The sequence below is a fragment of the Myripristis murdjan genome, chromosome 10 (genome assembly GCF_902150065.1).
Source record: "Myripristis murdjan chromosome 10, fMyrMur1.1, whole genome shotgun sequence".
Lineage (NCBI taxonomy): Eukaryota > Metazoa > Chordata > Actinopteri > Holocentriformes > Holocentridae > Myripristis > Myripristis murdjan.
In genome coordinates, this window is record NC_043989.1 from 10,664,912 (window position 1) to 10,692,166 (window position 27,255).

Consider the following 27,255-nt stretch of genomic DNA (forward strand, 5'->3'; position numbering starts at 1 on the left):
GATGCGTTGATAATAATCAATAAAAGTATCCTGTTGGTTCAGTGGTCTAAGGTGTGCACCGTGAAAGGTCCTGGTTTCTAATCTGCTCATGTCTTTTTATACAGTGTCATATTGTAACTCAAATGTAAATACAGAAACAATTGCAAATGCAGCTGTCATCCTGGTTGTGCTACTTTTGTAAACTTCCATGATTAGAGTCGAAAAGAATCTGCTGAAACGGACATTTCTTTATTTTTTTTTTAATGAAGCGGAAAAGATCACTTGTTTGATACCAATAATAATAAAAAAAAAACTCTGTTACAACAAGATGAAAAAAGATGTATTAAATTTTCACCATAATGTAATGTGCTATTAGTAGGAATGAATGAGAGGTCACATTAAAGAACAGTTTACCTGATATTCAATGGATGGAATACTGTGGTAACACAACCACCACCTACATTTTTTTTTTTTATGTATTTTGATCATTGAATGCACATGTGATTATAATACTGTCACTTTTGAAATACTGTTGTTGTTTTTTTTTTTTCCTTTTGTTGTTGTGCAGTGTGCAGTACTGTTTTTTGTACTTGACATCTCATACATTCATCGTGACTCTACTGACTTGAAGAGTTTCATTCCAAAAGGAGATATCCACCCTTTGAAGTTTGACACACACAGACTCTGACAACATGACCGCTGGCATGAATCACGGATTAATGATAATAATTAAGTTTTACCTGTATTTAACTTATTATATACAAAGTAGTGCCATTTTTGAGGGTGCAATCATCTTTGTTCTTTAAATACCGAGTAATGAAAATAGGTAACATATTTTTGCAAATTTGGATCTGTTTTAGAATGAAACCCTTACTAGTCTATGTACTGTACAGGGCTAACAGCCTGATTGACTAGAAATGTAATTCTGTCACCACCGAGGGATATCACAATCGCTCATTCATCGGAAAGTGTCCTTGCACAACATTTGTACAGTCTTTGCGTCAGGCATCTTTGCCGATGCCAGTCTCTACCAACTTTCAGCTTTTTTTTGTCATCAACATTCTTCGATTTTCTTTGTCAAAACACATGATCATCAGTCATATGGAAATAAAGAGCCATTGTGTCTCAATTTCTCACAATGTTTCGTGTTTCCATACTCATCGTTTAGTTTCCATCACGGACTCAAACACGTTTTCGTTATCAGTTCTTGTTCTTAGGAAAAATAAGTACAAAAGCGCACAATTAAAAAATGTCCTGCCATCTTCTCAACAAAACTTTTGAACCTTGTCACTTGAAAGCAGAATGTACAACAAATATAAAACCATCCCACACACACACACACACACACACACACACACACACACACACACACACACACACAGCGCCTCCTCTGCTCTGGTTAAGACCGACTCAAAATACCAGAGAATAAAATATTATAGCCCAATATCACACCAGAATTAAGTGTTTTTGATGTGACTGACTTAAGAACATTTTTAAATAATGGCTTACATGAAAAATCAAGTGAAACCTTTTTTCTTTTTTTCCAGAGAAAGTTACAGATAAAATGCTGATTGAACTAATAAGGGCCACTCACTTCTTTTAGAAGTTTCAGAAGATCACTTAGACCAAATCTTGCATCAAAAATCATAATAATACAATAAAAATAATGACATATTACAATATTAGAAATAAATTAAAGGCATCAATATATTACATGGATCAACCCCATGATGTAAGAGATAACCCAAACTGAAGTCTGGCTTTAAAAACTTTCCAAATTAACGCCTTGTGAAGTTTCAAGAGTTAAAATGTTGACCTGTATTCGTTACCAAAGTCTGATTTTTAATTCCCATCTCAAGATATGAGGGTTTAGACTGATAAAATCCAATGTTATTGCTCATATGGGATCACTTAATTCAATTAATTAACAATTTTATGAGAAAGAGGGGGATGAACACATTCAAATCAAATCAGTTGTTCACTGAAATGATACACACAAATAATCGGAAAACCCACAGCTCACCAAGCCATGAGAATGTAAACTCCAATAACCAGACATGCTCCTAGTTAATTTTGCCACTGCAGGACTTTTCCTCTCTCTTTTCTCCAACACATACAACATCCAACACAGTATATTTCTTGTGGTCTGGGACAGCGCAGCTTTCAGCAACGGACTCAGTCAAGACTCAAAAAGCTTCACGGTTTCCCCATTTCTCATCATTTCCTAACTGCTAGACAGTTCCTCAGTACATTCAAGTGCTTTACAGCATCATGAATTGTGCTTAGTGGTACTGGTAGCAATTAAGAATTCTTTTTTTTTTTTTTTTTTTTCAATAAATGAATATGATGGCTTGCAGTACCTCACTTTCGGCTTGGACAGTCAGAAAAATATTCAGTATAACCAATAATATTTTGTGCAATAAACAGGTTTTTGATTATTGCTAACCTGTAAAACAACAAATTTGGCCCCAAGTTACTTTTCAGACTCAACATTATTTTGTCTCATTTATGCTGGTGTAACCAAATAGATTTTTTTTTTTTTTTTAATGTGCTTAGGACTCCACCACTACCAATAATTCCCTTCAACCTCACCACCATGGATGAACTCCAGGCTGCAGTAACCAGCTATCTCCACATGGTGGCGACAGTGACCATGACAGACAAAGACAACAAGGGGGGCGAGGCGAATGCAGGCCCACTGGTGGCAGATTTTACTCGTCCATGGCCGTTGTTCCTGTTCCACTTGGAGCCGTTTCTTTCTCGGACGCGAGGAGGCTTCCCAGGGCTGGAGGCGGGGTTACGAGGAGGCTTGTTGTGAGGCGGGGAATACGGCCCGTAGCCTGGCCAGTCATCACTGTACCTCTCACCTCGATCTCCACCCCCTGAGCCACTGCCCTCCTCACCTGAAAGAAGAAGAAAAGAGTGGAAGGTTTCAGTCTGGGGAAAGGATTTTCAACATGTTTCAGGCTCTGGACCCCTATTTGAAGTGATTTACCACTTTAAAATGGCGTTTTGTTTTGAGATTATGCATTGATTTGACTGTTACAGCCTATTGTTAAATTAAGATTTTAATCACTGGAATCTTTTGGCCTGTTATGTAGTGCCTTCAGATTTTAGTTAATGGTTGGCTGGTGGCAGTCAGGGTGGGTTTAGACAGCGTTTTTTCAGTTCAACATATTGCTGTGGTTGGCAAGTTGGGTTGGCCACAGTTGTGTTAAAAATATCAGGGCAAATTTAAGCTCTAGTTCAGGCCCTAATGTTTTGTGTACATACTAGTGATGCCTCTATTCTGTAGGATATTTGTAAAGTGTCAGTCTACATCTTAAGTGGGAAGAAATTCGATGTTATTGCAATTCCCACATGTCTTGGATAAAGCTCAGAGATTACTTAATACCGCTTTAAGGAGAAAATCAAAGAAATTGAAGGAGGAGCATTTGTCAGGGATAAAGACAGGGATGGTTCCTCACTGTCCATGAAGTCCGGGTCCTGTCCGGTCTGAGCGTGTCTCAGTTTGTTGGTGGCCACCCGCAGCTCCATGATCAGCTGCCTGGTCCTCACGTCTGGCCTGGCAATGTCCACCTCCACCTCAGGGTTGTTGATCTGGCTGACCAGCCCATCGCCTGTCACATCCGGGAGGTACCTGGGTGTGGACGCACAGATGCAGGCATATCCAAAAATGTACAGGTACAGACATCAATACACAAACACACACTTGCACACATCTGCCTATCAAAGAGCTGTCGAATGACCTGCATGAGGAAATCAGGCGAGCCACATCTTTGTCCTCTTTTAAATCTCTCTTAAAAACTGCACCTTTTTAAAGATGCATTTACTTGAATAATTCCTTACTGTGTGTGTCTAGTAATGTATTGCATTGTTTTACTGTTTTACTCTACTGTCTTCTTTTACTCTGCGTACTCTGGGAATAAAGTGGAGAAGTCAGCCCTGACTGCTAAGCTACAAGAGCATACTGTCTACACATATTTGTGATTTGTGATGCAATAGCTGTGATGGACAGCTACAAAAACAACTTTGGACATGAGGTCAAAAAAGGGCCGACATGGTCTTTCAAAAGCTACGCTAGACAACTTCACACACCGGTGGCCCCCAAATTGCAGTCGGGAATAATGGTTTGAAAAATCTGAACTTCAATACCCAGAAATCATGTGATGTGATGCCAGTAAAGTGCACACAGCATGCTCGTGCATACCAACCAGGCTAGTCTGGAATGATGTTATATCAAAGAAAAAGGTCTTGTTGGTGTGGCAAGTCCAGCTGCCTTTAAGGAGACAGTTTTGTATTTTGCACTGAATTTTTGATTTGATATTTCCTGTGAACGGAGAGGTGTTGGAACCTGACATCACAAGTCTCAGTGAGTGCAGATGGAACACTACTCGGCCCCATTTTGCTGTTTAGGTTGATAAGGCAAATACATTTTTTGACATACAAATCTTGTAAGTAAGCAGAACAAACATATAATGAGACATTATGCATACTTATTTTCTGCACAATGCCATCTAATCAGCTGTGTGCACTGTATCTGTTCACATAAAAGCAAGCAGACCCACGTACACAGCATGTGGATGACTGGTGGCGAGGAAATCTAATAAACCCATTTCCATCTGTTGCATCCAACCACCTCTGCAACCCCACAGCCCCCACCTGCCCCTCCTCCCCTCTCTTCCCTCTTATCTTGCCCACCTCCCCCGGGTCTGCCCGTTCCAGCAGCGGTCTTCATTAGTGACGTCGGCAGCCATCCTCTCATCATTGCAGATGGTGTGTGGGAGGGACACCCAGAAGCCCCGCATGGGCCGCAGTCGTTCCTTTAGCTCAGTAACCTGAATGGAGGCGGAAGGAAACTAGTTATGACTCACACGGCTGGTTAAAGTCAGGCAAAGTAAAAAAACACATGACTCGACAATGCGTCAGTGCTGATACCTGGACAAAATGCCTTTTCTCGTTTATAAATAAATATGAATTCCTATCTCCTTCTACCTCCATCTTTTGCTCGTTTGTATTTCTCGGCAATCCTATCTCACCCGGCCACTTTATGGTCACAGGGCACCGTGGCTATGACTGTTGCACTTTTCATTATTGGATGCTCGTATTGAGCTTTGAATTGAAGCTTATTGTACTGCTGCACTCGATGTGAGCACCCAGAGGATAACACATGAAAGTATTAAAATCACTCATTGCCTTTGTGCCCTCTTCCTACTGTACTTCACCTCTGTTCAGAATTACCTTCTCACCCACACTGCCTTCTTATCTATTCACGACAACGCAATCTTCTTCCCTCCGTCGCTTTGTACTTTTCTACTGAGCTGCTATGTCTGAAGTCTATTCAGTAAGCACCAATACTTTGACAATAATAACCAAAACATTAACTGTAGCTTGTGCCATATGAAAATTTTCATTGGGTTAAATGGTGCTTTCTTGATTACCGTCACCATTGAGCCTTGTCTGAACAATTTTAAATTCAGAATACTGATAAAAGGAGGAGATACTACACACAGATGTTTTATTCCTCACTCCCTGCTCCCCTCACCAGTCGATCCAGGTTGGTCCCTGCAGCTGTGGTTGGTTTCTCCTCAGGGCTGTAGGTGCGGAACGGCCTCCTGTTGCCCCCGGGTTCTTTGGGTGAGCGTTTAGACCGTGCCGGCACTGGCCTGGGGCTCCCACAGCCTTGGAACACCTAGGGTAAACAACAACAACACAACATCAGTGTAATCAAATATGTCACAGAAGTATCTGTAATATCTGTCGGTAAGGATTTATTAAGTGCCATGTTATCTAGGCTGCTTACAGGAAAAATTTGTTTTCAATTACCTCTGTGTTGCACCAATTTTGCAGTCAGCCTGCGTTTGTCGACTTAAGTTAGTGCTTTCCTAAATTTCCCAGAATGCCTTTGACGACACTCACAGAACATGCCTGAACTTGTTGCATTTGGCTGGAGTTCACACAAATACGTTGCGTAACATTTTTGTCTATTGAGGCTACTGTCAAAACTGTCATTACGTCCTCTATCATAGATTTCTCCTCTATGAATGTTGATGGAAAATAGTGAGTCTGCAATAGTGATTCTGAGGGAATGACACCATTATGTTATGTTTACAGTTGATGTTTTAGATCGCTCAAAAGTGTTCTGTTATCAAACATCATTGAAGCTGCACTGGAAATATACTGACGTCCTATACAACTGGCTGGTGGGCAAAGCAAAATACACCAGCTAACTAAAAAACTGACCCAGAAGTGCAAGGTACATCACTGACTTTTATACAGCGTGAGTGGGCGGATTTTGCCTTTAAGAGGACGACTCGGCTTCTGTTCAATATCAAATGCTTTCACAAATCTGACAAATCTGACAAAGCTGAGTGAGAGAGGCTTTCAGTGGGGCCTCGAAATTTTAACCCAGCAAAGAGACAAATTTGTCTGAAAAATGTTGCCGTCACACAGAACTTGGCACTGAGTGTGAACTGGAAACTCATAAGACAATAGTGTTGAAAAGGTCATCCATCACTTCCATAATTACACTGTGTTAGTGAAAGGCAGAGGACTCATGAAGCACAGCCATAAAAGGAAAGAGCTGCTTCTCTCTCAAAGCGCTGGTATCACAAACCCCATGCTCTGCTCTCTGGTGGGCTGATTCTTGCGCTGAGATGTGTGTGTGTGTGTGTCTCTCTCTCTCTGGTGGCTTAGCTACTGGGCTGCCAGCCATGTTTTAATCATATTGTGAGCCTGTAAGACATGTCATTCTCCCGGTGTAGAATTCCTGTCATTTTTCATTGCATAGTGCCTCATTAAGCAGATTAAAATTAAAACAAAAAAAATAAAATAAAATAAAACATTAGCCATAATATGATGATTTCTTGGCTTATCCCATAATAAATCCCATAATAAATGAATAATACGAGATCCTACACATTTCATGGAATAATAGCACACCCAGGATACAACAGATATAGGAATGAAGAAATATACCTGTCAAGCTCCCAAACAAGCAACCCTCAATAAATTGATAAAACATACATATTTCGTTTCCCTCTCTAATCCATCATCTACTGCCCCTTGATCTGCTTCTATCCCCATCGTTTCCCTTGCCTTAGTGGAGATGCTGACACTGTTTTCCTGCATGTGCATGATGGCCTCCGATACTTTGACAGAGATGGAGTCAGCTGCAAGCTCCATGTTGAATGGCCCCTCCAACTTCTCTGATACCTGGTACAAAGCATCTGACAGAAGGAGAGGCAGACAGAGAGAGAGAGAGAGAAAGAGAAAGTTTATAGGGTGGGACACTTAGCTGTGCTACTATTCACCCAGGTTCTTCCCTTCTCAAGAAAAATATTAAATAACACAAGAAGAACAAGTTAACAGTGAACAGTTCATCCTCCGCAGATGATATAAAGTTGTAATGGGTCAAGAGGTAGAAAATATGCTACCTGATGTTTTCTGATTGTAAGTGGTAGGGGAGGAGGAAAGTAGATAGCATACTGTGCAGAATGTACAGGTAATGAAACACTGGGGTGCACCTCTTCGAGCAATCAGTGTTATTTTGAAATACCACAACAGGGAAATAAGTGGCATCATTCCACTGCATTTCATGAAAATCAAATCAACAGCCTCCGAGATACTGCGTGCCACATCCAGACATTAATCAAATGCTGTAGGGCCCACCTCAGGCCAATCAGAATAATTTTGAAAATGTCAGATAAGAACAATGATTTGAATAATTCAAGACTTTTGTCACAATCTGATCAGAGGCATTCACGATGGAAATACAGAGAAACAAATGGATAGACGAATGGACGAATGGATGTTTTCACTGTAGATAACAAGAATTGAAGCCACTCTTTCTGTTCCAGACTCTCACAGCTAAACATTAAATTCAATTACACTTCCCTGTGCCGGGCTAACAAGTCAGCTTTGACAGATCGTTGATTACTAAACACTGGGGGTGGGATTGTGAGTTCAGGAGGTGAGCCAACATCACAGGGAGAGGTGGGACAGAGAGAGCGTAAGGGAAGATTCGAGGACATTAGAAATATGTCTTCAAAATTAAGAAAAAAATGTCTACGAAAGCAAAACCATTGCACAATGGTTTTGGGTATACTCGACACAGAGGGAGTGATGAAAGAGAAGAGGAAGCGTTGCACAGGAACAGAGAAAATGGAAGTAAAGTGCGGGGTTTGATGAAAGGGGAAAGGAAACATGGGAAGACAGATCAATTGTAAAAGAGGAGAGAATCATGAATGTTTAATGAATGAAATATTCATTAGGGGAAAGGGAAGTGAAAGGAAATGGGGGAAACAGAGCAATCCAGTTTAAGGTATGGTCAACGTCATAAAGACTACTTCAGGATACAGGTAAGTGCTATTCTGACCGAAAGAATATTCCTGAGGAGATGGCCGAAGGGGAACAGAACCTTAATCTTCACCTTAAAACTAAAATATGTATTAATAGATCCTAACCCAACACCACATGAGCAGCTACAGTGAAATATAACTAAAATAAGCACAATTCATCTTGCCCAAAACGTGCCTCGTCTTCCTCACTCACCGATGAAGTTGTTCCATTCGGTGTCCAGGTCGGCCTGATTGGCTAGGCAGCCCTTTATCACGTTAAGGCAGAGGGAGTGGCAGGGGCGCAGGGAGGGCATGCCTCGACACAGAGGGCAGTACCACTGACGCATCAGGGCTCGCACACACTCTGAACCTGGAGTCAACTGAAAACCAGAAGGAGTGACTGAAGGACTTGTGTTGAAAATGACAAACAAGTGAAGAGAACACAGTCATTATCACCATTTAAGTTAAACTGGGCAAAGGTTTGAAAATTTTTAACTTTGTTACGCAGAAATCATGCAACATGATGTCTATAAACTAGATACTGCCTATTCGTTTTTGCCAATCCATCACATCTGGACGGTATGTTCATTCACTGACAGTTAGGAGACATTTTTGGTGTTTTTGCTCTTTTAAAAGGAACAGTTCACCCAAAACACAAAAAATAAGATATTTTCCCCACTTTTTCTTAGTGCAATCAATCTGTCCAGAAAGATTCCACGTGATTGGGTGAGATTTCCATTTCCAGTCTGACATGATCAAGTCTTTCTCCTGGCACTCCAACACAATGGGGGAGGATGGGACTGTGTTTGTAGAGCTCAAACTGTCAAAAATGTCCATGTGAAAAACTCAACAGCAACAGTTCTTTCCAAAAACAATGACATAACCGCCATAATCCACAGCCCTCGAGGGGGTAGAGTTTTACACAGAGCTACTTCCTGCCAAAGAACACTGGCAAACTGTGTCTATCTGCCTCAAAGTAGTTCAAACACACTTTAACAGATACTTTGATGGTGCTAAACAAAAAAATACATATTTTTGTCATTTGGTTGAACTGTTCCTTCAATTGACCACTTTATCTGAGCAGAAAATTGTAGGCATACATATTCAATTCTAGAGTCTAAATTGGGCAAATAGGGCAATTTTAAAACTCAGGGTGGAAAACTAATCAGAAGTCTGGCATACATAAAACTTGTGTAACTAGTGAGGTTAGTTAGGTATTAGCTAGCAACCTAGGGAATATTTTGGTAGCTAACTTTTGCATACAATTCCTGCCTAGTGGAGCTTTAATAGCAATACAGACAACAATAAAGGGCACCACTTACCTTTGATGCTTTGTTGACAATATCCCGACCAGTGGCCAAGCCCTGAGCCAGTGCTCTGGCTGCAATGAACGCCCTGGACACCTGAATGGGAAAAGCAAGAAACAAGAATCAGCTCACTCAAGAATTCAGCTGACAAATTACCATGCATGACTGATTTGCATAACTGGTGGCTCAGTTTTGCAGTATCACAGACATTTTTTTTCTGATCTTATTATCCATTTCAATTCTGTATCAAATCATTTTACTGTGAGACATACTTGTACGCGCAGTTTGCGGGGCACATCTCCAAACGGCTGCAGCTGTTCAGCATGTTTGCTCACACACTCCAGGTAGTCTTCACTAAACTGGTACTGAGGGTTGACCAGAGAGAAGACCCGCTCCACCAGTCGAGACCAGAACTCTGAGAGAACCTCTGTTAGACTCACACTGCCCCCTGTGGACAAAAGACAAATTGTTACCTAATGATAACATCAGGAGGGTGAATACTTTGAACTACAAGGACTTAAACTCGGGCCTTTTGGCTAAAGAACTGATCTTCTTACTCACTTTACCACCTTGCTGTCTGCTGGGTGAGTTGTAAATGAACAGAGAAGAAAGAAGATAGAGTCTGGCATCTAGAGCGCCAGTGGCTTGCTGCAGAATGACTGGCTGATGCTACACGAGCTGTTTGGACAAAATTTCATTCGCTTTTTTCCTCAGACTGTAGAAAGATGCCTCCACTACAACTTCATTAATTTGGGATAAGGGAGAGCTAGAGGGTTAACTCGCGTTGTGTTTTGTGGTCTGGCAAACATCAATAGAATTTCAGCCGACACTTCTTTTCTTTTAAAATTTGCTTCGGTGCTTGCTGGTTTCTCTACATGACAAAACTGATGGCCTTATTCTAAATATGCAACACTCCGATCTGCAGTCTATTGCACAGACTGAAATTAGCTATACATGCTGTTTGGCAGACAATGACAGGTTGACTAAGCAGCAACAGCCTGCGACGAGGCTCGCCAGCTAGCGGTTGTCGTGCCAAAACAGAGCATCCCGGAACAGAAATAGAAGCAGTCTGGCATCCGTGGGATTCCAATTCTCCTCCTCTCTTTCTCCGATTCTCCATGGCGTTCCAGTGCTCCTCAAAGACACACTGCTGCCTCTTAGCTGCTGTTATAGCATAGCCACCAGAGAGTGACCACATGAAGGATGTGGACTGACACAACTACACTAAACTACTGCAACTATAACTCTTCACGTATAAGTATACGCATGACCAAATATTGCAAATGTTGTTGGGTTTTTTTTTGCATTAATTCATTTGACATGGTAATGATAGAGACCTGTGGTGGGCTGCAAAACACAGAATGTTTGCCAGAATAAATGGGAATTATATCTGCTGAAGCTGAAGTACCTTGCTATGCTTCTTTTCAGTTATTTGCATTTTAATGTAGTGCCAGATGGATGGGGTTAACTGGATCATGACAAGCCAGGTGAAAGTGGAAAAAATGATGCACTAAATTAGCTTTTAAGTATTCTGTGATTTGCTAAAATGTCAGTACTCATTTTATAGTCCTATGGGGCAATCCCCATGAATCTGTCAGCTATTTGCACATACGATTTGACCTATGTCTATGGCTGTTTATCTCACTATATTACATTATAATTTGAAATCTTGTTCCCAATCATTTTTTTTCCTTTAACAGTAGCTGGGAGAGATATTTTCACTCAACTAACCAGAATAATATCTGCGAAGCTCCACAAAAAGTTCCTGGAAGACGTGTGCGTTCTGGGTGAAGAGCCAGCCGTAAGTCTTTGTAAACATCTGGTTCATAGATTTCTCTGACAGGTCGATGAGCTCCCTGAAGAACTCTGGAGAGACACAGGAAGGACAGAGATTAGATATGGATCTGTCGCCCACCTCCTCTTCTTCTAATATCCAAGCCAGGTTTTCATGTAGGCGCTCAGTTCTCCTCCCCTCCTCCCAGATTAACAGCTCACAGGGAGAGTTACATCAGATCCTGCACATTGGTAAATGAGAATAACAGAATGTACTCTATTTGATTTTGATATTCAGAGTCTTTAAGACTCATATGCACTCTCCCACTCCTTTAGTATCTTTAAATGATTCATCATGTATATTACATAAAGAGGAGGAGGAAAAAAAGGTGATACCAGTACACAGCAGGTAGGAGGAGAAAGTGTAAATTCAGACCTATGCTGCAACATTATAAACCTGCAACCGCACACAAAGAATTTAATGAGCCCAATATGAGGACTTCTGTTAGGTTCCCTCAAATCTATAGGTTTTCTAAACTGTCTTTTTGTTTGAATTAAGCAAAAGCAATGCCCATGTTTGGTGACCATAAATGAGCAAGATAATTTGTTAGAATCTCGGCAAAACTGGCTGCACAATTGCTTTGATTTTTGCTTTTAAAGTATGTTTTGTGGTTTGGGCCTCTGACCAAGTGAGACAAACTTTGAAGCTGTAGTGCTGCAAAGTTTGTTCCAGAGTGTGTTTTCAAACAGCTGTCGCTTATTTACATTGGATAGTGGAGGGGGATGAATGAGGGGGTTAAGCGTCTTCCTGTTTTCTTCAAAGTACTTTCCTCGGCTTTAAGGAGGACTGTATTTCACATCCAATGTTAAACCACTTATAATTCTCATTAACAGTGCTGCCTAACTGTACATGCCGCTGAGTCAGTGTCTCACCGTCAAACTTGCGGTGTCTCTGGGTAAAGGTGGTCAACAAGAACTGGCTGGTGTCTTCAATTCCCTTAAGAAAGTCCCTTTCGCTCTGCAGAGCCAGTGTCTCCTCCATCTGACTGGAGCAGCAGGTGTAGTCCTGAGGACAGAGCCGCAGGTGCTCACCTGCACCGACACAAAACCAAAGCAGGTCAGGCGACATCCTACTGAGCCCAGAAAGGAATGTTATGATTAAATACTCTTAAATCGCACAATAGGAGACGGTGTTCTTTGGAGAACTGGGAGACAAGATTACTTCACTGTCATGATAATACAATAGCTTCTGGTGTAACACATAATCAAATGGCGGCGCCTTGACTCTTTACAGTACAATAGCCAAACAAAGACTTAATCCTTAATAGCTATGTCATGTCTTTTATCAGGTCAAAACAGACATTTTCAGTCAGAATGTGGGCTCTATCAATCCTCTCCCTCATCAGTCTGTGCTATTACTGTAGAGAAATCTTATTAAAGATAAGGGAATAATACAAAAATTTAATTTTCCTGCATGAATTATTCAGATTCAATCTATCTCTCTTTGTCAACTCAGGTTGGGTCTTTGATATGTCAGAGGTAATGATATGCAAACGATGAACAGGGAGAAAAAATGGATGTGGGAAAGGTTTCTCACCACAATTCTTTGTTTCAGTAATTTGACATATCACATGAATACTGCTGTTGTGAGCACACTGACAAAAGTGTAAATCCAAACTCCACCCTCGGTGATTTTCTCCCTTCCTCTTTTGTTCTCTCTGTGTCTCGCTATTAGCCCTCTCTCATCCCTCTATTTCCATTTCTAAACTGCTTCTCCTCATCCCTCGCTCTCCTGGCCATCTGCTCCCCTGGCCCACGGGACAGTGAGCCAAGACTCAGGGGCAGTGATAACCCAGCACACACACACACACACACACACACACACACACACACACACACAAATATATACAATCAATCAATACCACAGCTCTCTCACCGACTCACATACAGAGTCAAATTATCACAAAATAAATCTTTACACACCACAACTCTGCACAGTCTGCACTTTCACAAACATACACATAACTCATAAATTCTACTTATAACAGTGAGAGCTCCAAGTCTGTGCCTAACTCATATGTGCACACACAAACACACACACACACATTATTGCCAGTCTCTCACTGACTTGTACATATAAAGCCAAATATCCTAGAAACAAAACTTCAGACACTGGCATAGTTCTTACGCATCAGTTTCCAAAATATACATATTTTCACAATTCTGCTTAAAACCATAAAAGCCACTGTTCTGTCTCTGTCTCTCTCTGTCTCTCTCTCTCTGCTACACGCACTCTCTCACTCATATTCTTTAATTCTCATTTCTCTCTTATTTTTGCCCGTTTCTCTTCCATCTCTCTCAAAACTGTCAGCAAAACTTCATATTAGTTAACATCCAAAATCCAGCTATGTTTAATCCTCATGTTATCTTTTTAGTCAGCAGATTAGATTATCACCAGTCACCAGAGCCTATGGGCAGGACTCAACAGAGGGCCACTAGGCAAAGACTAATTAGGGGCGAGGTTCTTTGTTGCACCGGTGTTGGCAATTTGCTCATCCCCTTATCATCCTATTTAACCGACACAGATGGGGGTACAGCTCCCTTTATAAACCCACTGTGCATTGTTTCTCTTTAGAAATTTTCACCTTGATATTCCTACAGTGCGTCTCTGGTGCTCACTAGTGAGTTTACAGTGACTTTATGCATTTTTTAAAATCATAATATTCTTATAGTGACTTACTTCTTGTGTGTCTGCGGCACTCTTTAGTGAATTTACACTGCCCTTATCCTGCTAAATAATATCCTGCTAATAATATCCCAATAAGGAGCTGCAGTTGGTGTTATATCTGCAGGCTACAGTTTATTTCTATAATTTATGAGATTGTTAGTTTTTTCTTTCAGCGTTACGGCAAGACGGTTTCTGGCAGTCTCAACATTGCTGGATAATTTAATTTATACAATCCCAGCCACAGGCTACAGAGGAGAATCTTACCGGAGATTTGAGTCAGCGGAGCGGTGCTTGTGCTGTAGCCTTTCTCTGCGTACACCTGCCGGGTGTCGGCGCAGCTCCTCCCCGCAGCCACCGGGCTCCAGGTCCCTGACAGGGCAGACACCGTGCAGAGCAGCAGCGCCACATACCTGGGAAAACACAGCCGGGTGTCCATCTTCACCGCAGTGCTCCAAACACACTCTGGGTACCGCCTGCTATGAATGAATTACCAACAAATGCACGCAAAAGCCCAAACTAGGAAAATAACAGTATCCCAAATCGTCTAAGGCAATGAATCGTTTAAATCAATCATAGTCTGCGCCTGTTTTTGTTTTTGTTTTTTTCCCCAGCCAGGTCCGACAAATTCAAATGCATCCAGAGTGGATTTTTAAATGAAACACATGTTTTCACCGACCGTGTCAGTTTAAACTGTCTTTCCTTTTTAACAGAGCGGCTGTGCGTAAATATAAGGCAGTATGAATGAATGGGGCACTCCCGTCCTCCTGCTCTGAGCATCTGACAACCTAAACGGTGCCAAGCCACCAGAACGAAGCGAGCGGCAACGCTGCCGGAAGTCAGACTAATCCGCCTTCAAAATACAACTCCCCAATTTGTCAAATGAGGAAAAAAATGATTTTAATCAGTGTGTCAGAGAGGATTTGTGGGGGAGACAACAAACTTTAGTTTCCCACATTGCACACTCATTTTATGTCATTAGACTGTAAACTAGGTAGGCTTACATTATGTGGCACCCACTAACAACTTTTCACCTTTTCCCTCATGGATTCCATTGTGAAAAGCTGCTGCTCTCTTTATAGGCAGCGTGAAGTGCTTTCTAAAATTGAGACGAATTAAATGTGAAGAGCTGTGATCGCATTCACAAGAAGTGGGGTTTCAGTGGTTTACAAAAACACAATGGAAAAAGTTGGCAGCTGCTGTTCTGATTATAAAGAAGTAACAAGGAGCACACTGGATGTGTTGTAGGCTTTTTTTTTTTTTTTTTTTTTTTTTTTTTTTTTACTGGCAACATTAAACTGCTGTTTTTTTAAAAGTCACAGATGTCTTTTTACAGAAACTAATATGTGCTTTGCTGCCAGCACAAACAGTGGTTTAAGATGCTCATTGGCACAGTGACAAGTGGCCCAGTGTGAACACTGCACCCTAAATTAATCCAAATTCTTCTGTTTTTATAGATGGTATCATAATACTTAAGGGTGGGAATCAACAGAGGCCCCTCTATACAATATTAATCTGATAAACCAGTCATGATATGATAGTATTGTGCTTTAAAACATTTTGCAATACACTGAATAATGCAATATATTGCAGTTTATAACATTTTTCAGTTAGTTATGCAAGTTATGTCCCTGAGGGAAAACTTCATCAGCTTCTGTTTTATCTAATAAGAAAGTTTTCATTCTGTCCATCTTACTTCAGTCATTTGTATTGCAGCAAAATGGGATTGTCAAGCAGACAGACTGACCAGCTCTGTCAAAAAAACCTGTCGTAGATGTTGTTCACTAATCAATTCTTGGCAATACAATATTGATACTTGGCATCCGTGTATTGAAACAATACTGTCACACAAAATATTACAGTAATATGCTGCTTCAATGTTCTCCCCCCTTCCTATATCATAACACAGATGATGAAATGAGAGACAAGAAAATTTAGATCCATTTCTAAAAAAAAATAAATAAATAAATAAAAATGAAAACATTCAGGGCTGGTATTCCCTATTCAGGGCTGGTATATAGTTGCTTAGATTTACACTTGTGAGGCTGCTAAATTATTTTGGAAATTGAGACAGGAAGTTATATTTTTCTTAATTTGTCTGGCTTGATAACACCGGTCACAGCCTATAAACCACAGAACAATGGAGCGAGTAGCATGAGGAAGGACCGGCGGGGAGCAGGGTGAGGAGCATGGGGTGGCGTGGAGGGGTATGCAGGCCGGGAGAGGGGGGCTGCACAGGCCCACCACCGCAGGGTCCTAAACAAAACACCCAGCCCGGTACAGACAACCACATCCAGGCCAAAGAACCCATAACACACCACCTCTAACATAAAATAAATAACTCTGAAAACAGTTGGCATAAACCCACAGTTTTAGGACACAATTTTACAGCAAAACTATGAGCCAATTTAATTATCTCCAAGTGTAATAATACTATGACGCCACAAAAAAATCAAATAATAAAGCCTAATTTAAAATACTGGAGGAGAAATCTATCTTTCCTCGGAGCATAGAAACAGAACGTTCGCGTTCAAGAAAGCACCAATCACCATCTAGTGTGATCATCGTGTTGGCCAATAGGCTTCCAGTAATAATATATATTTTTTTTTTCTTCGCGCCCTTTTATCTCCTTCGTGAAGAGAAACCCGACATCTTTCTTATTGAAGAGTGGTAATATTTCATAGTCATGTCAACTGTTAAATTGCTAATTATATGAGTTGTTTTGGTGCTTTTGACAGTCGGTTTAGTAACGTTAGCTGTGTTGTAGAGCTAAGGTTAACTTACCTAGCATGACTCGAAGCGTAAAATAAGGCAAACTGATTTGGCTAACTGTTAGCTAACCATATTTCAGGACATTAAGTCCATTCTGATATTACAAGCTTTGACAAGTGATAATCTAGCTACCTACTTGGGAGAAGAACAGACCAGTTTCGTCAATTAGTCAACAGGCAGTCAGTATATTTGCATTACTTAAACAAGTTAGCTGGCCATTAAAAAGTTAGCCTCCCAGCCTTGGTGGTTCTTTTCACTGACATGGCATCAGAAAGGGGAACGGACTTTGACAGGTAAAGTTAAACTTCAGGTTAACACTGGACAAGTTTAATATTCAGGATAACTCACTTGGTCAATATTAATGTCACCTAGAAGAATTAGTTTTGACCAACTGTGAAACCTCACACCCAAAGCAACTTAAAACGTGACTTGATAACCTAATCTTTTAATATATTTTAGCCATGGTGGGGAGGAGTTGTTGATGTTTTTTCTTTAAGGATATTCTGGCATGATGCTAATGTTATTTGTTGTTGTTAATCTGTTAGTTTGGAGGAGATGGATGATATCTCCGATTCTGGCAGTGACTTTGAGGCCCAGATGAGCTCCATGAAGCGGAGAAAACCAGCTGTTTCTGTCGCAGCAGCACGGGTAAATTATCTAATTATCCCACAAAATAAGTGAGTCTCATTTAAATTAAAGTTACTCTAGGGAGTAGATAAAATCACATACCTGTCCATAATTATGCATGAATGTTTTTAGTTAAAAAAAGCTTTTTACATAAATATCAGGTTTATCAAAGTCATTTTGGTGTAGAATCAGTTTATCTACCTCACCTTAGTGTATTATTTCCTTTGGGATGAATAAAGTATCTATCTATTATGGCGATCACTCAAATCTCCATAAAATCAGTTATTTTGGCCTGCTCAGTCTGACATAGATTGTATATATGTATGCCTCTTAAAGCATAACAAACTGCAGTCTGCAATTATACCTCTTTGTTTCTATGAGAAGAATGCCTCATATCTGTTATTACCTCCTACCGCCAAACAAACATTATGTGTGTGTGTGTGTGTGTGTGTGTGTGTGTGTGTGTGTGTGTGTGTGCGCGTGCGAGTGTGTGTGTGTGTGTGTGTGTGTGTGTATGTAAGAGAGAATCTTGGGGTGGGGGTCTAGAGGTTGGGGTGGGGAGGGGGGTGTTTTTAACATGTAAAGCACTTTGTGCTACATTCCATGTATGAAAAGTGCTCTACAAATAAAGTTTGATTGATTGATTGATAACATTTTAAAAGTAACTTTGTTTTAAGAATGATTGTCATGTTTTCAAATCTATACAACTGATTATGTGGGAGTTTCAGAGATCCAATGGTAGTGAACTGCTTTCAGCTTTCATGGAGACACATCATCTTTTAGTTCATGTAAAAGATCAAAAAGGCTTTTAATTGGAGTCTAAATGCATTCACGTAACAGTGGTGAAATGTAGGGCTAAACAGCAACAGCATGATAGATGTTTGATTCAAGCCAGCACCTTATCTCTGCCACTTGCTACCACTAACTCAGATGGTTACATCAATTCACCCTGAATCCCCTACTGGGTTGCCCTTTTATTTCACTTTCATCCTAAGCCACCCAAGAGACCAAGGCGTAAAGCTGCAGCAAGGCTGTCATCCAGCCCGAGCAGCAGTCCCATCCACACTCCCCGAGGCCACTCCCCGCAGCAGCAGCGGCAACAGCAGCAGCCCTCCCTGGGGACATCCAGGCAGGCCTCTCTTAGGCCTGTGAGGAGAGGGAACAAGGGGAACCAGTATATCAGTGCAAGGGATATGTATGATGCCGTTTGCTCTGGAAAGAGTGCCATGGTGGTGAGTAAACCATCAGTGGAAGAGGAATGAGGGATTTTGGAAGGGGAAGGGGGAGGGGGTTTAGAGATAAACACATGAAGGGAGGGAGGGACAGAGGGATGAGTAATGAGAGGAGAAACAAGGCCCTAAGAGCCGACAATGAGCGATTATCATGCGCTGTCAGTAGCTGACTGATGTGACCCTACGGAGTTTCCTTTGATGCGTGGAGAGGAAGGACTGCATCCATTGGGTCCTGGAGTCAGTGATTGACAGCACGCGTCCATCCCAGCCATTGTTGGGCCCTGAAGGACTGCTTTCCCTAGCCTCTTCTGGGTATAAACTAGAGAGAGGGATGGAGGAACAAAAGAGGACAATAAGTGTGGTGAGCAGTAGAAAAGAATCTGTCACTACAGTGTACAGTTACACCACAATGCAGATGGTCATTCTGTTTGAAGGCCCACTTTGGCCATCTCTACTTGCTCTGAGAGTGCCATACAGACAGCAGTTGGAGCAAATGTGGTAAACTACAGTTCAGACAATTTCGCTCAATGCTTTTTTTTTTGCTCGTCTGGGATCTTGTTTACCCTATGCTTCTAATTTTTTTCCCAATTTATTTGGCTTTAAATAGATTGCCCAGTCGTTATCAACATAACAGATGGGACAAAGATTTTCTGAAATGGAGTATTTCTTTATGTGTAATGGTGCCACGGTTGACTGAAATGATTATGCAAAGGAGTTGGTGAATGAGACTGGATGTCGGAGGGGGCAGAGAAAATGAGCTAGGAGCATAAAGGGGAAACATGGGACATGCCAACCCATATATATTATAGACAGATAATAAAAGCCCGAGGGTTAAACGGGTTGCAGGCTTAGACAAAACTGTAACCCTCTGTTATGGATGGTAGTTTTCTCACTGGCTGCTGTCTCTCTATCAATCCTCAGACAGTGGTGGATGACTGGTTGGACAGCTACAAGCAAAGCCGTGAGGACGGTCTGCTGGTGCTCATCAACTTCATTGTTCAGTGCTGCGGATGCAAAGGTCAGAGATCAAGAGAGAGTCCAGGAGATGGGATAGGAAGGAGTAGGGGTCAAAGTTCAACCGATTACCTCTCTAATTTCAGCAGAGGCATTGATCAGCACTTTAATATTGATCACCCAGTGTGCTAACAATGTAGTGCCTTGTGCCAGGCAGGTGCTATCTTAATCCTCTATTAATCCTCTATCTGTAGAATAATACTGCAGCATTCTGAGAGTTGAATAAAAAGGTTGTGACAAAGAAATGTATTGCATGTTAGTGTTGCATCTAGAATAGGAGAGGAGACCATAAAAAAAAAATAGGCCATCAAGTGTTGACAACCGTAGTAATATATATGTTTCAAGTGTTGGTTACTAATTTGACCCATCAGGGGTCATGGTCAGTAGGGCTGCAACTAACGAATATTTCAATAGTCAACTTGTTGACTATCAAAATGGGTCAAATTGGGTCAAAATTTTGACCTTGCATGTCACAGGAGCACCAATGTGTTCCTGTGACATGCAAGGTTCACCCCACAAATCTTGCAGCTAGTCCTTATTTTTCCAAGGTTTAGGGTGAAATACTCAAAAACTTTTGAAATTTTGGGGTGCGGTGTTGGATCTGCGAAGCCATTTTACTACATTTTGTGTTTACCTGTTGCCTCCCAGTCACTGTTTGGCACGCCTAACTCTCAGCAAAGATATTATGCAAGCTGGCTCACCCCTCAGGAACTCACTTCTGGAAATGGTGTCAGCTCCGCGCACAGCATTGAAAGATATGTGCGATGATGCAGTTGACTAATTATCAACAATTAAATTTGTCGGCTTCTAATTTTGTCATCGGTTTTTGTTGAGTGTTGATTAATTGTTGCACCCCTAATGGTCAATGTCCTTGTTTTAATAATCTCACATATCCCTTGTCCAGGAGTGGTGAGCAGAGAAATGTTTGACAGTATGCAGAACGCTGAGATCATCGGCACACTAACCAAAGAGTTCAATGAGGTGAGAAAGGAAAAGCAGCAAATTGTAATGTCACAGTCTTTTCTCATGTCATTGTTTTTCAATCCCAGTTACCCCAATGGAACAAAAAATGTTTCCCATTAGAGGATAATTTTTGGTGATTATGTGATTACCCCTTATTAGGCCTGGGTGATGAATTGAATTTTATTTTCAATTATGATTTTGCCCTCTAGCGATTATGAAAACAGCATAATTGAGACAAAACAATCATTGTGCTACATTCAGTTTTGCAGTTTTGTGATGTAAACCCAGCACATCCCTTTCCTTTGCAGTGGTGTGCTTTTCGCCTCTCTCTAAAGGCCTCTCTTTCACGCTCAAACTCATTCTTATCCAGGCTGTGGCATGTTTATATTTAAAGTTAGAGGAAATTTACTTTTTTTTTTTTTTAAATTAGTAATTGCATGATGTTTCTGAAGTCTATGAGTAATGGTGTTAAATAATTGATCTTAATACTGACAAAAATAATTGTGATTATGATATTTGCCATGATCAAGCAATCCTTGCCCTTATCACTCGAGGCCAGGAATGGAGTTTCTCTTTGAAGTCATGTCTTGGCTTGGGCCTAACTGCAGTCTTGTTGCTATTTTTGCAAAACTTCTGAGTGGCAGGTTTAACCACAGGCATATCCATGTCCAAGCAGAAGATGATTTCTCACACTATCATCATATTTATTTATTTATTTTCTTCTATACCCAGGACTCTATAAACTACCCTCTGAGCACTCCAGGGCTCCAGTGGAAGCGTTTCAAGGCCAGCCTGTGTGAGTTTGCTCGGGTTCTGGTGCGCTCCTGTCAAAGCAGCCTGCTGTATGACGAGTACCTCTTCTCCTCCTTATTGGCCCTGCTCACTGGCCTGTCTGACTCCCAGGTCAGAGCCTTCAGACACACCAGCACCCTGCTTGGTGAGCACATCACTTTGAACATATGCACACACATACTCAACATGTCAAGCTACACACATTGATGTATACAATATCTGTATTGTAAAGTTATAACCTCAGTGCGGAAAGGACAAAGTTTCACATCAGAGTGCATTTGACTACGCAGTAATCTATGAAATTTCTAAAATTGCAAAAAGTTCCAGATACATTTTCTTGGAAGACAAGATGCTGTAGTCCACCTCTTTAACCAAGGTATTCTACTGTTGTGCATGATTTCAAATCACGCTGCACCTCAGAAAGAAATTCATCATCATAGTCAAACAGAACAAATCCTGGCATTAGCCATTCAATCTCCCTCATAATTAACAGTGAAAAGAAATTATGCATTAAAATCTGTTACATATTTCATAAGAAGCAGGGTGGCACACAGTGCAGGGAGCCCATCTGTTTAAGCAACACACTGATTCTCTACTGGCTCCAGTGGTGCAGTCCTGTAGCTGACCCTGAGCTCTGACCTTGGCAAGCAAAAGGAGAGCTTCCCTATGAAGATCAATAAAGAATCATTATCATTATCATTATTAGTAATGTTATTGCAATATGAGCTAAAAAAAAAAAATCAGACATATTTCTGTAGGGTGTTTTGTCAATATTATGAACCATTAAAAGCAATATTTTACACACAAATGAAAATTTGGACTGACACGGGAGTGAGTAGGTAGCAGATAGTGACCAAACACTAGTGAGATTTGTATATTGATAAAACAGTGACTGTTAATGCTGTTGTGTATTGGCATTGGCTAAGAGAGCTAGAGTAGCTGGGTCCTGGTTCCCAAAAATTACCATAAAATTTAGGGGTGCACCAAAATTTTGGTAACTGAAAATTTTCGGCCAAAAATAGAAAAAAAAAAAAAAAAACACTTTCGGTTTTCGGTGGAACAGGTGAAAAACAAGGCCGAAAATAGCGGCGTGTTTTGATGTCACAATCAGTGAGTGACAGTGACAACAATCAAGATGTCGGCGGTGTGGCAGTATTTCAGAGTGTCGGAGAATGACAGAAGAAAGGCCATTTGCGAAGCGTGTTCTGCTGAAGTATCTAGAGGGGGCCATTTGCTGTGTATCGTACTAAGGCAGAAATGCCTCTCTCTCCAGTCCTCGGCTGGCCTGCACTCACATTACCTAAAGCCCAAACACGCCCAAGTGCAATTGCCCCTGGTATGCACGTCATCACGTTGAAATAAGACAACAGGCATGGTCTGACGTCATTATAAATCAGTATATTTTAAATATATTCATCATGTCTTCCTTTTAACTAAAATACAGTTTTGTTTCCTTTAATCAGACACAGGTTAAGGGATGTTTATTTACATCAGATTTGACAGGTGTGCGGTGCAGACTGACTGCCAATTATACCTTTTATCATAAATCAACTTTTGTTTATATGTGGTTGCAGCAGCACAAGAGACAGCGACACAGACAACATGGTTGATTAGTGATTGCACAATGCAGCCATTCGCCGGTAATTGCACTGCGCGCATTCAGCAATTTTGCTTTAATTGCCTTTTTTTTTTTTTTTTTTTTTTTTTTAATTTATGCAATAGTAAAAAAAAAAAAAAAAAAGGCAAAATAAATGAAAAACTGAACAGCCGCGTTCATGGGCAACAGTTGTCCATCAGAAGCACTTTTTGGGTCTCTGTAAGGCACCCTGGGATAACTTATAATTAAAAATAATAATCGCATGATGCTGAAAAAATAATATTGTGATTATTATGACAGATATTGCGATAATTACATTTTTGCATTTTAGCTAAAAAAATAGTAAAATGAGGATGATGTTATTTTTGCTGGAATCTGCACGAAACCATCATTTTTTTTGTTTGTTTGTTTTTTTAACATCTGGACAATATAATTTTAGGTATACTGTCACGTTCAACATTTATCAAAAATTACAGATGCTGCTATTTTTATATTGCACTTATCCATATTGCGATTTTTAACTGTAAAACTTAGGCGTATGAGCTTAAAAGGAGCACATGAAGGAAGCAGCGCTCTTCCACCTAATTGCTCCAGGGAATCGGAGCTCTGTGAGTGGAGAAAATCAGACTCGGAGGTAAATATTGGGATATTTTGACCCATTTGACTTCATAACACATGAAATATATTGCATGAACTGTTAGGACTCATTTTGTATCAAAATTGTGCCCTCAGTGGACATGTGCCAATATTACAGAAACCTCCTAACTTGCAGATCCTGTCTTAACTGGTTGGTAGCTACTGTAATTGGGGTTAGGGCGTGATTTAGGAAATAGTCATTACAGATTAACGATTCCTAGTACAACATTCCTGTCCTTACTTAAGATAAGAAAAGTGTATTACATAATCATCCTAACTTCCTTTTAAATAAACTTAAATAAATGCCCTGACTTTAGGATAAGCGTGAAGCTGTCCTAACCCATTCACTTTTCCATCAGGTGTTGAATAACTTGTTTAGTTTGTATGGCTGCTCTTTCATTGCCAACAAACCACACAAATGTGTTGTGGTTTCATGTCAAGAGGCTGACCATGCTACATAGGACTCTTCCAGTTGCGATGCTGCTGAGAAATGACCTGTTTTTGTTTGTTTGTTTGTTTGTTTGTTTGTTTGTTTGTGTTGGGTTTTTTTTTTATTTTGTTTTTGCAAGAGGAGATTTTCAAAGTGAAGTGGCTGGCATACCAAAAATATCTCAGCCTGCTATGTCATGCAGTTTAACCAAAGTGGCAACGGCAATTAGCAGTTTGCCTGCCCATTACATACAGTTTCCAGGAGGGGAGGAAGTCAAATAATTTAGCTCGGCAAAATGAAAAAAGCAGCGTTGGTTGCTAGACATCAAACATAAAAGTTGATAACCAATGCTGGATTCAGTATTTACGATTTCCTAACCTGAGATAAGATAGGATGACATAAGACAAGACAGGACTCCTAAAATTAGTGAGGATTTGCCTGTGTAATACCAATTTGTACCAAAGAATATTGTTGTAGATTCTTTCTATCTTAAGTTATGACTTAAGACAGAAAGTTTCTGTAATACGGCTGCTGGGCAGTGGCACTAGCCTAATGTCTTTCAATTAAAATGAGGGTAGGAAGATAGTTGTCTAGTTCTCAGTTTAAAGGAAACTGGTCCACCTGTGTGTTTTCCTCTGTTAGCTATAAAGCTGATGTCTGGGCTGGTGGATGTGGCCATGACAGTGTCTGTTCAGCTAAAGACAAACCAGCGGCGCTACGACATGGAGAGCAGCAAGAGTGCTGAGGACAAGGCCTATGACAGAATGGAGGAGTTACAGACTACCATGACCGAGGTGATGCAAACATGGATACAGTCACAGTTTCTTTCAGATTAACATGCAGGTTAGGAAATTAAAGCCAAAAATCTATTCCACTTCATGAGGAACCTTTATATATGAGTGCTTATTTTATTCATGGGAAAAAGGCGATGAACAAAGCTGATGCCTCACATCTTTTTAGGGCTAGGATCGGTAGTTCTAAAATATTTCAGCCTTTTTTGCTCTCCCAAAAAAAGCCCCTTCAAGTGAGTTTTCAGTAGTCGCTTAGCAACAGTAAGAGCCACAAACAACTCTTCCCCAAACATCTTGCCTAGTGTTCCTACCTAAAAAAAGAGACACCTAGTTGATCCCAATTACTTGTTTCCTCCACAGGCTTCTGTGGTTGTTGGCTTCCAAATTCCATCCACCTTGTCACTCTTCAACACCCAAGTTGATTTTCAAATACAAAACAGGTTAAAATTTTCAAATGATGTTTGTTCCCTTGCCAAATTGGCTGGGAAAGTAGCAAAAATTTAAATTCTGGTGTGAATTTCCTGCCTAGGCTTTTGTAAATGTGGAAAGTGAGAGAGAGCTAAAACAGATAAAAAAGGGCCATGTTGTCAACAAGTCTTTGTTTTTGTTTTTCTTTCTCTTTCTTTCTTTCCTTTAATTTAAATTGAGAAAAGCAAAGTCTCAGACTTGAGCATAGGTATGTGTACCCTGTCAGTGATTTCTCAACATAACACTACACAAACACTGAATAATGAATAAAATAATGAACAGTTAATCAGTTCAATCACTAATATTTGTTTTGAGATTTACATTGGACAGACCTAATGTCGTGAGGATACACAGTTGGTACGTCTTTGCTTAACATACCGCCAATTTATTTCATTATTCTACAACACTAAATCACATAGGGCAGGAAATAGTTGCATTGTTCTGTTGGTTGAAACTTTGAAGAATGTTGCCCTTCTGGCTGCACATCCATCACTGATCACTGTCAAAGCAGGTGTGTCAAAGACAAATTGCCTGCTTTGACATCAGTGATTGGGGTGTTGTCAGAAGTCCAAAACCCCTCGGATCTAAGGCAGCTGGAAATTCTTTCAAAAAAAAAAAAAAAAAAAAAAAAAAAGTGGAGTATGAGGAGTTTTTTTGGTGTCAGGAGTGGTACTTCTCAAAGCTTTGATGTGATGAAATTTGGTTGCCATGGCTGAAAATAAATATGACTGGCTTGGGTGTCTGGACTTCTGATGAGTTCCCTGCGATGCTTACCTTTTACTAACACTTGATTATGTCTGTGTGTGTATGTCTGTGTGTGTGTGTGTGTGTGTGTGTGTGTGTGTGTGTGTCCATCCAAATGTGCATCTTAGCTGCGGGAGAACAGGGAGGAGTTGTCCTCCTTAATGAACAGCATTTTCCGTGGCGTGTTTGTGCACCGTTACCGGGACCAGCTACCTGAGATTCGAGCAATGTGTATTGAAGAGATTGGTGTGTGGCTGAGAGAGGACCCTGAGGACTTCCTCAGTGATGGATGCCTTAAGTACCTGGGGTGGACCCTGCACGATAAGGTAGGACACACACACACTCTCTCAAGACAGGAGATATATTTTTTCATCCAGCAGGAAGTACAGTGACTAGAAGAACAGACAAGATAAGAGGAACTGAAGTTCAGTCTAAGACAAGATAAAGATCAAATTTGGTTCTCAAAGCCAAAGATGGATCCAAAGTGGTATCGAAAAGGGCCAGCACTGAGAAAGGCATGTTGCTTAAAGTAATGTTGTGCATTTATGGGATGTGTTTGTAAATGAATAAAGAACACTTACTGTCTGAGAATTTTTCTTAAATAATTGGCACAGCTTCATGTGTAAATCAGTATCTTTATATAGGGTATCCGCGGGTTTGTAAAAGCTAGTAAAGAAAAGGAGCCCAAATTAAGGCCCTTAAAAGGTAGTAAAAGGTTACTAACACAATTTTAATTGGTGGTATTTTTTTTTCATCATCCCTTCAATATATTATGACTTTTCCATTAATGCTGTATTTTTCTTCACAGTTCATTTAATTAAAGAAATATTAAAACGAAAAATATGTGCGAGCAGGACACCAGGACCTATGTCGGCGTTGATAGCCAATCAGTGATGCTGACTGCATTTGCCACCCCATAGCGTGTACGCGATTGGTTCACCTGCCGCATGTTGCGCTCAAGCGGGGTCTCAAAACGTTAGTGTGAGCAAGCCACTTGCCGAAATGGGAAAATGTAAGTTTTCACAGCTCTGAGCAGTGCTGTAAACTAGCGGTCGCCACTCACCAA

General features: G+C 40.7%; 2 protein-coding genes across 5 annotated transcripts in view; one reads left to right on the forward strand and one right to left on the reverse strand.

The window, feature by feature from the left end:
- Window positions 1-372: 372 nt before the first annotated feature.
- On the reverse strand, window positions 373-15,003 carry gpc2 (glypican 2). 2 transcript variants are annotated; one of them, XM_030062484.1, is made up of 12 exons: window positions 14,803-15,003; window positions 14,391-14,536; window positions 12,332-12,490; window positions 11,357-11,491; window positions 9,898-10,073; window positions 9,641-9,721; window positions 8,533-8,698; window positions 7,078-7,208; window positions 5,525-5,671; window positions 4,681-4,817; window positions 3,447-3,619; window positions 373-2,882 (listed from the first exon to the last, which is right to left on the reverse strand). In XM_030062484.1, exons 1-12 carry the CDS (start codon window positions 14,901-14,903, stop codon window positions 2,605-2,607), a joined length of 1,830 nt encoding a protein of 609 aa, XP_029918344.1. In that variant the 5' UTR covers window positions 14,904-15,003; the 3' UTR covers window positions 373-2,604. The 2 variants fall into 2 exon arrangements, with proteins under 2 accessions (XP_029918344.1, XP_029918345.1); XM_030062485.1 differs by lacking the exons at window positions 14,391-14,536; window positions 14,803-15,003 and adding an exon at window positions 12,996-13,802.
- Window positions 13,987-27,255, forward strand: part of stag3 (STAG3 cohesin complex component) — a 35,283-nt gene continuing 22,014 nt past the window's right edge. The window contains exons 1-9 of one of the 3 annotated variants that reach the window (XM_030062482.1): window positions 13,987-14,079; window positions 14,365-14,592; window positions 17,441-17,543; window positions 18,518-18,754; window positions 19,676-19,772; window positions 20,673-20,749; window positions 21,464-21,668; window positions 24,829-24,980; window positions 26,318-26,515. In XM_030062482.1, coding sequence (XP_029918342.1) covers window positions 17,451-17,543; window positions 18,518-18,754; window positions 19,676-19,772; window positions 20,673-20,749; window positions 21,464-21,668; window positions 24,829-24,980; window positions 26,318-26,515 — 1,059 coding nt within the window. In that variant the 5' untranslated portion in view covers window positions 13,987-14,079; window positions 14,365-14,592; window positions 17,441-17,450. The other 2 variants (XM_030062483.1, XM_030062481.1) reach the window with 2 other exon arrangements.

What these genes read in the sequence shown, in the direction of transcription:
- gpc2 (XM_030062484.1), bottom strand. Translation starts at nt 14,903, where the DNA reads ATGCTCAGAGCAGGAGGACGGGAGTGCCCCATTCATTCATACTGCCTT. An exon ending in GAGACACCGCAAGTTTGACG is followed by an intron (nt 11,492 to 12,331) that starts GTGAGACACTGA and finishes GTGTCTCTCCAG; the next exon opens with AGTTCTTCAGGGAGCTCATC. An exon ending in GCTTCGCAGATATTATTCTG is followed by an intron (nt 10,074 to 11,356) that starts GTTAGTTGAGTG and finishes TTTTGTCCACAG; the next exon opens with GGGGCAGTGTGAGTCTAACA.